The 16,960-nt window shown below is 41.2% G+C and overlaps 1 protein-coding gene across 1 annotated transcript in view; it reads left to right on the top strand.

The window, feature by feature from the left end:
* The window catches only part of HDC (histidine decarboxylase), a 30,090-nt gene extending 18,977 nt beyond the window's left edge, over window positions 1–11,113 (top strand). Inside the window, exons 10-12 of the mRNA XM_027840869.1 lie at window positions 3,473–3,571; window positions 9,182–9,283; window positions 10,253–11,113. Of these exons, the coding sequence (XP_027696670.1) occupies window positions 3,473–3,571; window positions 9,182–9,283; window positions 10,253–11,017 (966 nt within the window). The 3' untranslated portion in view covers window positions 11,018–11,113. The remainder of the gene's footprint in view (window positions 1–3,472; window positions 3,572–9,181; window positions 9,284–10,252) is intronic.
* The last annotated feature ends 5,847 nt before the right edge of the window (window positions 11,114–16,960 follow it).

Below are 16,960 nucleotides of genomic sequence, written 5' to 3'. Positions count from 1 at the left end.
AAATTAAGTCAACAGGTTCTTTAACTGAACATAGACTGTGTCTCTAGGGCCAGTATGCTACCTCTATGTTGAGGCAGCTAGGTAGCATAATGGATGCCTGGTCAAGTAATCTGTTGTTACTTAGTAACCTGTAGGTCTGTTTCCTCCTCTATGAAACCAGGGGTTTGGATTCCGATGACTTCCAAGATCCCAAGCCTAAATGTACGATCCTATCGCCCTCTGCTCCAGTGAATTAAAGAAACTGGGTACTCAGGCTTCTTTTTAGGATGATGCTCCTATTCCCAGATCAGGGCAAAATACTGCTGTTTTCTTTACCTCTCACCAGAGGTGCTTTCATTACTGTCCTGGCCTGAGCCCTGAGCAATATGCTCCCTTTTTAATTCAGATGGTTGAACTGAAGTTAGAAATAGATTGATATGGACAGGCTCAGAGTAGCATCTTATGTCAATGGTCTAATGAGTTTGCTTCTCTGGGACCACAGAGTATATCTCATCACCCTAAGATTGATACTGAGCATTCTAACCTCAGAGAAAATCCCACTACTCATCATAGAACTATGGAGCAGGGCAGTAGTGAATTGGAGGCACCATAGCTGAGCCCTTGGGGAATGATTTTTGCCTGTAAAAAAATGTCATTGGCCAATGACCTTTGTGGTTCACAAAGCATGTAGAAAGCCCTGTAACAACTCAAACTAAAGAGGAACTAGACCTGGGATGGCCTTGATAAAACCAACTGTCCCATGCCCCAGGCTCCAAGACTTGTTTGTAGAACCATCCTGTTGAATCAGCATGGGCTAATTTCAGATTAAAAATAACCAATCCATCATGCTGGGCAGAGTTCTAAGTAGCAATATTGGAGCCAATGGCAGGCAAGCTTGAAGTGACACTTAGGGCAAACAGTAACACATATTCTCTGATCAGCTTTGTAGTTCATGATGTCAGAATAATATAAAAAATAATTGAAACAAATTCATCTGAGCAGGAGAGGAAGTTCAGAGCCCTGACTCATGAGAGAGAAACAGGAGCCAGTGTCCCTGATTCTCTGTTGGGAGATACCCCAGGCAGAAGCATAACTAGGATTTTTTTTTTTAAACCAGAAGCAAAAATGGTAATATGGACAAGGGAACTCAGAAGTCATTTAGCCCAACCCCCTCATTTAATAGCTGAGAATACTCAGGACACATAAAACATCAGTGACTTACTCAAGGTAGTAAGTTGGATAGCTAGAATTTGATCTCACTCAACTTGTCTCTAACTCAATTATCTCTTTTTCCTTGTACCATGCTCTGGACCACCACAGAAGAGGGAGTGGGGGAGGTCCATTCCTCTATGTCAGTGCCTGTTATAAAGCCCCTAGCTGCCCTATTTTAGTTACAGATCTGACTCTGCAACTTCACAAGGTTGGTGCTAGGGAGATTGCCACCTGTGAGAGAACTGTATAGGTCCAGGTCAGGGGGGAGCTTTCCTGGAGTGCATCTGCAAGAAAGCCGCCATTTAGTAGTTTCCTATTTTAAGTAATTTTTCTTGTTATCTAAGTGCTAGTTAGAGAGATGGCATGTAGCATTGGATAGAGAGTCTGCCCTGGAGTCAGGAGAATCTAGGCTCAGACTTATATTGGCTGCGTGGCCCTGAGCAGATCGGGCACTTCTTTAAGACTCTACAAATCAGAGTAGGTACCAGTACGCATTGACAGGGAGTTTCTTCATTGGAAATTCCCTATACCAGTTAAACTACAGGTGGGGTCCTCTCAGACTAGGTGCTCACTTTATTACTTTCCATGCTACTGAGAGATTGAGGATGAATGTCTAAATATACGTTTAACACACTTGCAAATTGCAGAATTTTTAAAAATAAATTTTTATTTTAGTGTCCTGAGAAAAGCTCTACTCGACCTGCCCTAGTTACAGTTCTGATGTTCCTGGAGCAGAGCATTTTGTGAAGAAAGAAAAGGCAACATTCTTTATATCTACATGCCTATTAAAATGAAAGCAGCATAGCAAACTGTAACCATTTGGAAATTGGAATGTTCCTATCATCCCTGTGCAAATGACATTTAGGAGTCAATTTTACTTGTTAGAAAAGGCTAGTCTTTTGGCTTAGTATCATTCTCTGTCTCCCTCTGCTGGCCTGCGACTGGAAAGAGAATTTATGGTGTCTAAATTTTCCTTATAAGCCCAATATTGATTGCCCTTGATAAGTGCATTCTAAACCAAAGTAGAGATGTCATAACCATCTGCCTATTAGGAAACAAGGAACCAGGGACAGAGGTGAGAAAACTGGGGTAGGGGGTAATTATATTTGGAGACTTCCAGTGTTTTTTTTGACAAGACAAATATTTATTGGAAGTAATGGGGATCGGGGGTAGACACAGTGGTTGCTAGTTGAAGGGGGCTTCCTGGGAACCACTGATTCACCTATAGCTACTCTGTTACTTATCAAAAGATCTGCAAATATTTTTCAAAGCCTTTGGCCAGTTTCAAAATTCTCAGAGAATGGGTTTGATATATCTTTCCCGTTAACTGACCTCTTAGGTCAGACGGACTAGTCTTGAACTTTTAGCTATGTTGATTTTGGCCATTGCAAGGACAATTTATTGTGTTTTTAGTAAGCTCTAAAACAAATCACTAAACCACAGAGGGATAAAGTCCTAAGGATCTGGAAGCCTTAAGAAAAGTTAACTTGAGGTCAAAGAAAGGCCAAAGGGAAAATGATGGGGCAATAGGTTGAGTAATCAATCAATCAATCAATCAGCATTAGTTGTTCATTCACATCAGACTCTTTGTGAGTCTGTGGGGTTTTCTTGGCAAAGATACTGGTGTGGTTTGCCATTTCCTTCTCCAGCATGACCTCCTTTTACAGATGAGGAAATGAGGTAAATAGGGATTAAATGATGTGCCCAGGGTCACATAGCTAGTTCTAAGGCCAGATTTGAACTCATATTTTTCTGACTCCAGGCCAATGCTCTATCCACTGTGCCACCTAGCTGCCCTATTTAATGTAGCCCTATTTAATCTTGCATTTGTATAGTGCTTTGTACTTTTCAACATATTTTCCTCCACATATATTATTTTACATAATAAAATATTAGACTATGACTTTTGAGCTTCATTCTCTGATATTCACCTGTTTAGGGCCTTTAGGGACTCTTAGAGGTAAACAAAAGCCCCACCATTCCAGAAGCTCTAAGAAAATATGGGCCTTAAAATGACATTCAAAGAAGAAGTCTCAGTGACTGTCTCCATCTGCCTCTTAGGGCCTGACTTGTAGTAGCCATGAGGGATTCGGTCCCACCGTCCTCTGGGAGAGGTTGTTTGGTCTCACTTTGTGGATAGTTAAGCCTCTTCTTCCTCCCTGGAGGCAGCAGCCTCTGGTGTCATGGTGACGGTGAATGCCCCAGGAAGGCAGGGAACCAGCTGATGCTGGGCTGTGCCCACCTTTGTTTCTGACCTGTGGGCTTGTTCTTTTGTTCTCAGCACTGGCAGATTCCTCTGAGCCGGCGATTTCGTTCTATCAAACTGTGGTTTGTGATCCGTTCCTTTGGAGTGAAGAATCTCCAAGCCCACGTCAGACATGTATGTTGGACATAAATGATGCTGTATATTGCATAATTTTCTAACATGGGAGTAAATCAGAGGCTGACTGTAGGTCAGCCTGACCAGGAAAACTGTAGTGACTGGACCAGAAGGCATGTTGGAAGATTTTTGAGATGTGTTTATTCAGTGTAACACTCTTTCTCCTGTCTCTTTTTCTCCTCTCTCCTTTCTTTTTCTCCTTCTTTTCTTTCTCTCTCTCTCTCCCTCTTTTAGCTTGGAAACACAGTATTCAAACCAACCATATCCCCAACAATTTTATAATTAATTTTTTTTAAATTAAAAGATGACAGAATTAAAACGTAAAATATAGGCTTTTTTCTGTAGTTCAGGAATTTCAGCATCATGATATAGACAGAGAGATTTCTACATCATCTTTTATGGCAGGATCTGTGATTTCATGAGATCTGCTAGTATGAGAACTCCAAAGTCAAGTCAATAAGCATTTATTAAGTTCTTACTATGTGCCAGACACTGTGCTAAGCACTGGAGATCCGAATGCAAGCAAAAAGAAAGATAGATCCTGCCCTTCCACTAGTGCAGAACACTCCCTGTGGTTTAGAAAGTCCCCATGTTAATTGAGTCGCAGAGAGCTTAGTTCAGGGTCTTGTAGTGTGTATTAGAGGGAGGATTCCTGACTCCAAATCAAGACTCTCCCCATAATACCACATTTTCTCTCATGTTTACTGCTTCTTGTTTGTTCTTCAGTATGTTAAAAAAGCTAAGATTTCATTCATGCCAATATGGTGCTGCCATGGATACGGATCATAGCTTTTCTCTGCCTCAGTAGACAATCTTTATCAGTTGCTATAGCCAACATTCTGACAATCTTAACTAGATTGGTTCTTGGAAAGTAAACACTAGGCCTATACTCAAAAATTTTCCAGCCTGAAGGGCCCCTTCAGAGGTTGAATACCATTGGCATATCTTTCATTCAGAGTAGGACTTCAGTTTGTTTAAACAGTCCTTTAGAATGTTTGGTCTTGTGACATTTTTTTTTTATTTTTTCTCGTTAATAAAATTTTCAAAGGGCATTGACATTTAGAAAAATGACAGTTGTACTTGGGGTACCAAAAAATTTGCTGTCCTGTTCCTTCCATAGCTAATCAAATTAGGAGAAGCTCAGTACTGAAAATTAACTGAAGCATTCTGTTACTCAGACTTCTGGTGAGTGTTATGGATAAATTGTCTCCATACTCAGAGCCAAGTTGCCTCTTGTCACAGACACTCCTGAGGGCTGTTCTCATCCATTCATGCCCATCTGTGCCTTATTGACCACCAAACAAAGTACATATGGTGGCTGGGTTGGATTGGCTTATTGGAAGAGACAGGGAATAAGAGGATAGGAGGAGGGGAGCAAAGGTTGGGTAATGTCATAATAGAATTAAATCTATGGTCCTGGGAATCTGAAGGTTACCTGGGTAGGCAAGGTTATGGGCCATGCTTATTATACAGCTCCCCCAGATAGACTTCTCTTTCAGCTCTAGATTTATGGTCCTATGATCATCTGACCTGCCAAGTCTAAAATAATATTTATACCCAGCAATACTGTTTTCACTTTTGCATAAGACTATTGAAAGAGTACTAGTTGAGGGGCAGCTGGGTGGCACAGTGGATAGAGCTCAGGTCTTGGAGTCAGGAGGACCTGAGTTCAAATCCAACCTCAGACACATGACACTTACTAGCTGTGTGACCCTTGGCAAGTCACTTAACCCTGATTGCCTCACCAAAAAGCCAAAAAAAAAAAAGAGTACTTGTTGAGAAATGCAGGAGGTAACAACTTTATCACTCTAAATTGAAGGATACTTTTCATTTACTTCTCCTGCACTACTGCCCCCACCTCCAGAACAAAACAAAACAACCTACCACAAACCTTTCAAATGTTAATAGCTGCTAGTTTTACAGGTTAGTGATTTAGAATGGAAATCCATTTTACTAAAGGATACTGTCATCAATCTATAGGCTAAATGTTCTAGGTACTTTTTGTCTTCGTTGTAGTAATAGCAGATGGGGGGAGAAAGAGTGTGTCCAGAGGTTCTAGTCTGGCTGGACTACGTGTAAGACGCAGGGTAAGAGGACAGGTAAGGTAGATGGTGGGCTGGGTAGCTGAGAATCAGAAAAGCCAGACTTTATAGAAATAGTGTAGTATAGCTGGACTTGGATTTGGGAAGTTGTTGTTCAGTCTTTATATCTGACTCTTCATGATCCCATTGGGGTTTTCTTGGCAAAGATACTGGAGTGATTTTGCCATTTCGTTCTCCAGCTTATTTTACAGATGAAGAAATTTTGGCAAACAGGATTAAGTGATTTGCCCTGGATCATACTTGAGGCCAGATTTGAACTCAGTACCTCCTGACTTCAGGCCTGGACATCTATCGTCTATACCACCTAGCCATCCCTTAGATTTAGGAAGACCGTAGTTCAAATCTTGCCTCAGACACTTACTAGCTGTATGACCTTGGCAAAATCACTTAATGACTCTTAGCCTCATTTTCCTTATCTGTAAAATGAAGGGGGTGGATTCAATGCCCTCTAAGGTCCCTTCCAGCTTTAAATCTATAATCCTATAATATTGACAACTCAGGTGGGAAATACTGATATCAGCATGTACATTTTTTTTTCAGCATGTACATCTTGACTAATTTCTCTAAAACACTGCTTTCATAAAGTCAGTATCACTTCAAGTTCAGACTCCTCTACCAGACACTCAAAGCCTTTCATAAACTGGCCCACTCTATTTCTTCAATTGTTTCATCCCAACCCTTTTCCCTAAAGCCAGAGCAGTCCCATCATGTTTTCTGTGTAACTCCTATCCCAAAGCCCATGGTATGGGACTCCCCCTTTATTGGTGGAGATGAATATTCTGACCTGCACAGCTGTGCCCGTCACACGAATCAGGGCAATTCATCTCCACCAATAAGGAGAAAGTCGCATACCAATGAGCTTTGGGACAAGGGTTACATCAGAACAAGCAACTCCTGTTTCCACCTCCACGCCCTTACTTATGCTGTTTCTCCTACCTAGAACAGCCTCTCTCCATTCCTTTATGAATCCAAATTTTACCCATCTGTCAGTAATCCAGTTGAAGGCCTACCCTTTTCATTAGTGTTCCCCTGACTGTTCCCCTTACTGATCTCTGCCTTCTCTCAACTCCTGTTATCCTTAACTAAAGTCACACAGCTGACTACTTAATTGTTTCAAGCTCCTTTGGTAGATCTGTGTCTGCAGGAGGACAGGACTGGGCTGAATGCTTATTTTCTATCCTGAACAGGGCAGAATGTGTGTTTTATTGGGGGGAGGGGGAGGAAGGGTCCTCAATAAACAGTTATTAATAGATCAACATTTCATTTTTTACTTTGTGTCATTCAGTCAGTCAATGAGCATTTATTAAGTACCTACTGTGTGCCAGATACTGTGCTAAGTGCTGCAGATACAAAGAAGAGGATTGGGGTGGGGGGAGGTGAGGGAGGATAAGGCTCTACCTGTGCCTTACCCCTTCACCTTCAGGATTCTGGTAAAGACTGTTATCTCTTAGTTGTACTCAAAGTAAAAATAGCACTGCTAATCCTAATATTTTTGTTTAATAGCGTCACAAATTTCAAGCTAGAAGGGACCTTGGATTTAGACATTCCTTATTCTCAGCTACCTACCCCTCTTACCCTGCATCTTACATGTAGTCCAGCTAGACTAGAACCTCTGGACACACTCTTTCTCCTCCCATCTGCTACTACTACAATGAGGACAAAAAGTACTCAGAACATTTAGCCTATAGATTGATGACAGTATCCCTTAGCAATATGATTTTCTATTCTAAATCACTAACTTGTAAAACTAGCAACTGTTACCATTTGAAAGGTTTGTGGTAGGTTGTTTTGTTTTGTTCTGGAGGTGGGGGCAGTGGTGCAGGAGAATACATGGAGAAGTAAATGAAAAGTATCCTTCAGTTTAGAGTGATAAAGTTGTTACCTCCTATATTTCTCAACAAGTACTCTTTCAATAGAGTCTTGTACAAAAGTGAAAACAATATAACACAATATAATACAATACAATAAAACAATATAATACAATAATACAAATATTATTTCAGACTTGACAGGTCAGAGGATCGTAGGACCATAAATCTAGAGTTGGAAGGGAAGTCTGTCTGGGGGAGCTGTATAACAATTACAGTCTTGGTACTAATAGAACTCTAAACGATGTGAAGAAAGAGAGACTTGGGGATAATCTACATAATCAATGATATAGCCCAAAGAAAGTTCTGAATTATTTTAAGAGGCACCTTAATGGTTCCTTATCCATATTTTGAAATAACTTATGTAGAAAGTTAAGAATGGGGAAAAAATAATTGTTCAGCCATCACAAGCTAGGAAAAGAAGCAGAGGAACTTGGTCTGCATCAGAAGTCTACTAGTTACTGTGTGACCTTGATTAAGGCATATAAGATCTTAACTGTTCAGTTTCCTTAAATGTTGAAGAGGCTGGATCAGAGGACCTCTGAGGTCCTTTTCAGATTTAAATCTATGATTCTATGATTATTAGAGTGTGAAACAACTAAAAGAAATGTGTTAGAAATCTACCTCCATTGCCAGAGAAACTTTGAACGATTAAAAAACAGGATAACTAGAAGCTATTATGTGATGACCATGAGATCCATGATGAAGTTTGCTGCAAACTTGCTCCACCGGTAGTATGGGCTGTGAACCTCTAAACAGGAGTTTTTAACCTTTTTGGTGTGTTGTGGACCCCTTTGGAAGTCTGGTGAAGCCTGCGGACCCCTTCTCAGAATAATGTTCTATTGCCTACATTCCTAATTGAGGAAGTGCTAAATTTGAGCTAGACTTTAGGGGTATACACACACACATGCATACACACATATGTATATATACATACTATATAAGTACATGTACATGTACATGTATATGTATGTGAATGTGTCCATGAACTTAGATGGGAAAAATTACATCTTTGTTTGCACTAACCTCTAATTGAAATTTAGCATTGTCTTTATTCCTTTAAAAGCATTATTGTGAGAAAGGATTCATGGGCTTTAGCAGATTGCCAAGGGGGTCCATGACATAGAAAAGGGTGAGAACCCCTGTGCTAACATATTATACTAAATTCCAGGGCTGGAGGACTGAGTAAGTGGATGGGTGAGGGTGTTAAATTGAGTATGTTATAGCATAATAGATAACTGGACATCTAGCCCATACTTGCACAAAAAAGACCTAAGAACACACAAAACCACAACTGTATTGTCCAAGGAATCAGAAAGGTATTCCAGATGCAGGGGTGGCAGAATTTGGAAGGCAAGGGAGAGAGAATAAGGAATTCTGGAGGAGAAAACTAATGGTCAAGAGTTATGAAAATAATGGCAGCCTGGTATGCAGTGTTTGGTGGTGGAGATGGTAGGTTTCTGAGTCTGAAAATCTAATGAGTAAAATAGGGTTTGCGTAAAATGATTTTAATGTACAAGAGGGGGATCAGACTGGTTAATGTCTATCAGAACAGTTATTACTGTGTGAAAGTTCATGATGTGTTTTTTGCCTCCCTGAAATGTTTACTTTGTTTTTGTCTTCTCTATTTGATATTCCAGGGTACTGAAATGGCCAAATACTTTGAGTCTTTGGTCAGAAATGACCCCCTCTTTGAAATTCCTGCCAAAAGACACCTCGGCTTGGTGGTGTTTCGCTTAAAGGTAAAGTTATCTTTAGGACCCATTCTGAACAATTTTATTCCATGTGCCAAAGTGAGGATTGAGGTTCAGCTTTCTGGAAGTATTATTACTATTTCACTGGGAATACTTAGAATCATAGATATGAACCTGGAAGCAACTTCAGAGGTCATTTGGTTCAACATCCATCCACATTTTATAGATTCGTTCATCCAAAATATTCAATAAACATTTGCTCAGCTCACACTATGTACCAGGCTAATTGTTGCTGATACAAAAAGAGGCAAAAGACAGCCCCTGCCCTCAGGAACTTACAGTCTAATGGGGGAGACAAGGAGCAAACAAGTATATACAAAACAAGCTGTATACAGGATGAACAGGGAATAGTTAAAAGAGGTTAAATACTGGAATTAAGAGGGGTTAGGAAAGGCTTTCAGTAGAAGATGAGATTTTAGTTGGGACTTAAGGGAAACCAGGGCAGCTAGGTGGTGCAGTAGATAGAATTCTGGTTCTGGAGTCAAGAAACCTCATCTTCCTGAGTTCAAATCTGACCTCAGACACTTACTAGCTGTGTGACCCTGGGCAAGCCACTCAACCCTGTTTGCCTCAGGTTCCTCATCTGTAAAATAAGCTGGAGAAGGAAATGGCAAACCACTCCAGTATCTTTGCCAAGAAAACTCCACATAGGGTCCTGACGAATCAGACACAATTGAAAAATGACTGAATAAAAGAAGCCAGGGAGGTCAGTAGTTGGAATGAAGGAGAGAGAGCATCCCAGGCATGGAGGACATCTGGAGAAAATGCCTGGAGCAGTGGGACCTAGGTAAGTTAAATGACTTGTCCTAGGTCACACAAGTAGTATTCAAGGCAGGATTTGAACACAACTTGTGTTCTTTTTACTGTACTGTATTGCCTTACAGAACTGTTAGAAGTGCCTCTAGGAATGTGTCAATGTATTCACATGGATTTTATTTTTCTTCATCCGCCAAACAGGGTCCTAATTGTCTAACTGAAAGGGTGTTAAAAGAACTTGTTAAATCTGGATGCCTTTTCCTCATCCCAGCCATCATCCAGGACAAATTTATTATCCGCTTCACTGTGACCTCTCAGTTTACCACCAAGGAGGACATCCTGCGAGACTGGAACCTCATCCGAGATGCTGCCACCCACATCCTGAGCCAACACTGCACATCTCAGCCTACTCCTCAGGATGGAAACAGCATCCCAGGTGCCTGTGGCCTCAGGGCTGTGGCCAATGTCATGCCCCCTCAAGCCCCGGGGAACTTGGGAGAAGACCCGTCAGGGTCCAGAAAGATTGTGGTACAGCCCCAGCGGACAGGAGTGAGGCCTGTGAGAAGAGAAGTTAGCCAACCTCTTGACAATCAGGTGGATCCCCTTGATGACTGCTTTTCAGAGGAGGGTCCTGAGATCACTAAGCGTAAGGTATCATCTTTCTTGTTCAGCTATTTGTCTGTTCAGAATAAGAAGAAGACTGTCCGTTCCCTCAGCTGCAACAGCGTGCCGATGGGTGGCGCTCGAGAGCCGCTGGGTCAGAAGCAAGGGCCGGCTGAAGCCCCTGGGAAGAGCGGGGGCTTTGCTCGGGTTAAGCTCCTATCGAGGTTTCCCGAAGAGATGATGATGCTGAAGAAAAGTGCCTTCAAAAGGCTGATCAAGTTTTACAGTGTTCCCAGCTTTCCTGAATGCAGCGTCCAGTGCGGGATCCAACTGCCCTGCTGCCCCTTGCAAGCCATCGTTTAAAGCCAGTCCGTTGGCGTCAGTCCCTTCCAGGCAGCCGGGCAGAGGGAGGAGGAGGAGGGCCGAGGTGAGCTTTTTCAGGCAGTCTCCCCCAGCTTCTGTGAGATCTCATGTAGAAATAAACTGTGCTTGTCCGTGAAGTAAAGCAGTTTCTTTTGTGACTTTATTGATTCCTGAAACTGAGCTAAGCCCATGAAAACTCTCATTTCCAGGCTCTTTTGGGTTTATGTTTCTCTTTCAGAAAATGTGCAAGTGTTTGAGTTTGCACTGTGTAAGAAGCACACTTACTCTAGCAATGCCCCTTGTAGATTTCCCTCTACATCTAGATGTGAATTGGATGTCCAGTAGACATCTTAAACTCAACATGTACAAATAGAACTAATTTTCTTTTTTTAATAGTATTTTATTTTTTCCAATTACAGGTAATGACAATTTTTAACATTCTTTTTTTTTTTTTATAAAATTTTGAATTCCAAATTTTCTCCTTCCCTTCTCCCTAAGATGGTAAGCAATTTGATATAGGTTATATATATATACATATGCAATCATTTCACATTCATTTAAAAACTTTTTTGAGCTCCAAATTTTCTTCTTCCCTCCCCCTTCTCCCACCTCCCTAAAAAGATAAGAATTTTAAATAGGTTATATATGTGAAATCATGTAAATCATATTTCCATCTTAGTCATGTTGTGAAAGAATAAACAGAGCAAAAGGAAAAAAAACCACAAAAAAGATAAAGAAAATGAAAAGAATATACTTTGATCTGCATTCACATTCCATCAGTAGAAGTAATTTTCTTCCCCCCCCCCCCAAATCCTCCCCTCTTCTGAAAATTCCTTATTATTGTTAAAGGCACCACCACTAAGACTGACAATCTAGGAGTCATCCTTGGCTCCTTCCTCTCTCTCTTTCTCTCTCTCTCTCTCTCTCTCACCCTCCATATTCTAATTATTGCCAATTCCCTTTGCAACATCCTATACACTCTCTTCTTTCCTCTGATGCAGCCACCCTGGAACAGGCCCTCAGCACTTCGTGCCTGAACCATCCCAGTATCACCTGTTGATTGACCTCCCTGCCTCAAGCCTCTCCCCATTCCAGTTCATCCTCCACTGAGCAGCCAAAGTGATCTTCCTAAAGTGCAGCTCTGACCTTATCACTTTCCTGCTCAATAAGTTCTAATGGCTCCTTATTACCTCCAGGATCAAATATAAAATTCTCTAAATGAAAATTTGGCTTTTAAAGCCCTTCACAACCTGGCCTATTCCTGCCTACCTTTCCATTCTTCTTACATTTTACTCCTTTCCATATAACTCTTATGGTCTAGCAACTCTGACTCTCTTGTTCCTCACCCATGAAATACCATCTTCCAATTCTATGCCTTTCCCCGCTATGCCTAGAAAGCTCTCCCTCATGGCCTCCTGGCTTCCTTCAACACTCAGTTTGAATCTCACATTCTTCAGGAGGCCTTTCCTGGTCTCCTTCCAGTGCCTTCTCTCTGACCTCCAATGTTTCCTGTGTGTATCTTCTATGCACAGTGGTTTGCATGTTGCCTTCCCCATTAGAATATCAGTTCCCGGAGAGTAAGGACAATTTTTGCCTTTCTTTTATCCCCAGTGCTTAGTAACATGCCTGGTACATAGTAAGTATTTAATAAATGATTGTTGACTGACTGATTTATTAGCTATATGACCATGGGCAAGTCACTTAACCTCTATATTATACCACAGTTTCCTTATCTATAAAGTGAGGAAGGTAGATTTAATGGCCCCTATGGGCCCTCCTAGCTCCAAATCTATATTTTCACCCTTAGGGAGGTCTTGTTAACAAACACACCCACTGGGAGTTGTTTCCCCTTCCCACCCCCAGCATTAAGGAGAGGTGGGCAGATGTGGTATGGGGCCAGAGTGGGAGGGGATTGGGAGAGCTAAATGGTAGCAGGAAGCCAGGTGGCTGAGGATGAAGAGCTGGAGGGAGAGGAACTGCTTGGGAGAGTACAATACAATACAGCCGTTAAAATAGGCACATAGTAAATATTACTAAGCAGAACACTGAGGACATATAAAAAATTCAGGGACTCTGCAAACCTTATCAGTCACAGTGGCGACACTTGGCTTGGCTGATTTCTGGTGAGTCCAGAAGGGGAGGAGAGGGGAACCAGAGTATAGCCAGGGCCCATGCCCCTGCAGCTGTGGGTCCCAAAGCACTGTCCCAGGTTGGACATTTTGGTGTCTCAACTAAAAGGCCCCCTTTGTGATGACTGAGCTGCTGAATAACCTTGCAGTACAGACCATTCCTGCCTAGGACTCCACTCAATTTGACCCAATTCCCAGTGATGCAGCAGTATACAATCATATCCTCAGTGGAACAAAGGCCAGGTTATTTCTTTGGTTTGAGTTTAGATTCTCCCTGAAATATCAATAGATCAAAGGCAAAACCTGGCAAAATTGTCAAATGCTAACGGGGAGTGGGAGTGGGAGGGTAGTACAGTGGAAAGAGGTCTGGCTCTGGAGTCAAAGGATCTGAGTTCTAATTCTATCTCTGATGCTTACTCCAAGTATGATCTTGGCCAAGCCACTTCTGTTTCCTTATCTGTAAAAGTTTCCTTATCTGTAAAAAAAAAAAATGAAGTGGATAGTATGACCTCTGAGATCCTTTCCAGCCCTAGATGTATCATCCTTTGATAAAAGTGATGAGTCCTAAAGGATGCCAAAGATCAGTCTTTCTTTCACTGTACCATAGTGTCCTACGTATCAGTTACTACAAAATGTTTGCTGTTGCTAGTATTGAGAGGAAGTAAGAGTTCTTTCCAGTGCTCATTCAGTTACAGACTGGGATGGAATTAGCTGTTCCTCTGGCAACATCCCTTGGTAGTCTCTGGTCATCTCTCTTTGCCTGACTAATGCCTTATGTGAATGAGATGGGAAACAAGGCAACTTCTCAGTACTTTGGGAGAGGGATACCCCCTCAGGCTCTATCATAGGAGGCTGGAAGGACAACAGGACTCAGGTCACTCTACAGAAGCATGGAGTCAGGAGTGGTGATTCTTTTGCAAGACAAGATAGAAAGGAATCTCTGGAAGAGGAAGATGTGAGGGTGCAAAGAAGTTGCTTTGTAGTGTTGGATGTGGCTGCCATAAACTATGCTCAGTACCAGGAATCTTTTTTCTAAGGACAGGGGAATTGAGTAGGATAGGTTTTTTTTTTTTTTAAAGAGCTGGTTATCCAACATTTGCTGGCACATCTCTGGCTCAGAGAGACCTTGAGGTCATTCTTCCTCCTAAAATTTCATGGTAAAACTGGAAGGTATCTTATAGATTGTCAAGTCCAATTCTTTCATTTTACAAAGGAAGAGTCTGAGGCCCAAGGTCACAGAGGAAGACTCATTCGGCTTGAGGGCAGCTTGGTGGTGCAATGAATAGAGTGTTGGACTTGGAGTTATTACCACCTGAGTTCCAGTCCTGCCTCAGAGGATTACTAGTAGTATGACCTTAAATTATTTAGTCTCAGTTTCCTCATCTGTATAATGAGTATAATAATAGCAAGTATTTCCTAGGACTATTGTGCATATTAAATAAGGTGACATGTTAGGCACTTTGTAAGTACTATATAAATATACTAAATAAGTATAAATATATATCCTTCTTCTTAAATTTATTATTAAATTGAGGCTGAGCTAAAATAGAGTTAAAAGAAGACCAAATCTCATAGAATCAGAGCATCAGAGATGGAAAGTTCCTTGGAAACTACCTTGTTCAACCCTCTTATTTGAGAGACAGAGGCAGAGACTCAGTCAGTGTTGGATCTCTTGATTCCCATTCTATTACTCCATCATTGAGGTCGTTGAGATTTGATCTTTCTTGGGGGAACTGAGGCACTGGCCCTCTTAGAGCAGTGGTCTCTGATTCAGCAGTCAAAGTTGGAGAGGTGGTGGTGGTGGTGGTGGTGAAGAACTTCAGCCTTTTCAGGGACACTGACGGTCCTACGCTCATCCACCCTATCTGAACTCTTCATTAGAGAAATTTTGAACAGCTTCAAAGTCAAAACTTTAAATCCCCAGGATGATGGCAGAATTGTCCCAAGGAAGGCAAGGTCCTCCACAAAGACTGAAGTGCTTCCCTGATCTTGCTCTTCCTGAAAAATACCCCTTTCCAGGGGTTAATCATGGATCATGTTGGAAAGGTGGGGCACCCTACTTTCTTGCCTGCTGATGGTTTCCAGGCAGCCTACCCAGTTATTTCTGGGTAGTGTGATGAGCTGCAGGGCAATCTCTGAAGGGACATTGTTGGCAATGAGAGATTGGGGTCGCTGGGTCTTCCTTCTCACGTCCTGCCTGATTCCTGAGAAAGTAGGTAGCATAGTGGCTAAAATGCTGGAGCCAAGAAGACATAAATTTGAATACTGTCTTAGCAACTTACTAGCTATATGATCCTGGACAAGTCACTTTATCTCGTTTTGGCCTCAGTCTCCTCACCTATAAGATAGGGATGATAATAATACCTATCTTACAGGGTTGTTGGGAGGACCAAATGAAAATCAATACATATAAAATGCTTTGCAAACCTCAAATTCCTATATAAACATTTGTTGTTGTTCAGTCATTTTTCAGTCATGTCCAACTCTTCATGACCCCATTTGGGGTTTTCTTGGTAAAGATACTGGAGTGGTTTGCCATTTCCTTCTCCAGTTCATTTTACAGAAGAGGAAACTGAGGCAAGCAGGGTTAAATGATTTGCCCAAGGTCACACTGCTAGTAAGTATCTGAGGTCAGATTTGAACTCAGGAAGATGAGTCTTCTTGACTCCAGATACAGCACTTTGTCCACTGTGACACCTAGCTGCTATTAATTAATAATTAATTATTCTCCTTACCCAAAGATGTTCAAATTGCTTTTTCCTATGTGAAAGACAACATGGCATAGTGAATGGAGCACGAGTTAGGAGATCAGAGTTCAAATCCCAGCTCTGACCACTTGTAGTCTGAGAATGGGCAAGTCTCTCTGAGGCTCAGTTTCTTCATTTATGAAATGGGGAGAAATAGAACAAGCGTTTATTAAGTACCTATTATGTGTCAGGCACTCTATTAAGGGGATATAAACACAAATACAAAGCAGTCTCTGCTTTTAGGGAGGTCATGTTCTAATGGAATGGGCACCATGCAGATTATATATACATGTGCCTATATATAGTTATGTATAAATTACATATAACATATTTAAGAACATATGTCCGTACATGTACATATAAATTATCTACCAAATACATACAAAGCAGATATCCTAGGTAACTTTGTGGATGGGGAAAGGGGGAGGAACTAGTACAGCTGAAATGTACCAGAAAAGATCTCACACAGATGATGTTTGAGCTGAATCTTATAGGAAATCAGGGGTTCCAAGAGGCAGAAGTGAGGATAGAGTGCATTCCAGGCATGGGTGGAGGGGGCTGAGGGAGGAGAAGGGACAGGGCAGCCATTACAAATGCAGTGAAACATGAGATGCAATGTTGTATATGAAGTCGATTATGAAATTGACTGTCATTCTGAACCAAGGAAATGGGCAAATGCCAAGGGTTACAGTATCCCCATGACTCTCCCTGAAGCTTCTTGGAGATTTCTTTAAGTTTTTTCTTTCTTATTATTGTGAACTTGACAAATAACAAATGTTATCATTTTCATATATAAAGAACATAAAAAGAAGGTAGTATATGAAGCTATGAACCTTTTACATGAAGTTTTAATATATATAAATACATAAACATCTATACATTTATATTTAATATATTATATATAAATATTCCGTTTATTATGTTTATATAGTATGAAATATATTTATGTATTAATGTTTTGTATTTATACATAAAGATATTTATGCTATAATAAATCTAATGTAGTTCCCAGACTGCTCCCCCTCCCCCATCCCCTTGTCTATTTTCCTAAACTCTTTTCTGGTCTT

Source organism: Vombatus ursinus, unplaced genomic scaffold, assembly GCF_900497805.2.
Source record: "Vombatus ursinus unplaced genomic scaffold, bare-nosed wombat genome assembly UNPS02014848.1, whole genome shotgun sequence".
Lineage (NCBI taxonomy): Eukaryota > Metazoa > Chordata > Mammalia > Diprotodontia > Vombatidae > Vombatus > Vombatus ursinus.
Note: the sequence above shows the minus strand (reverse complement) of the source record. Positions and strands in the feature narration are given on the sequence as shown.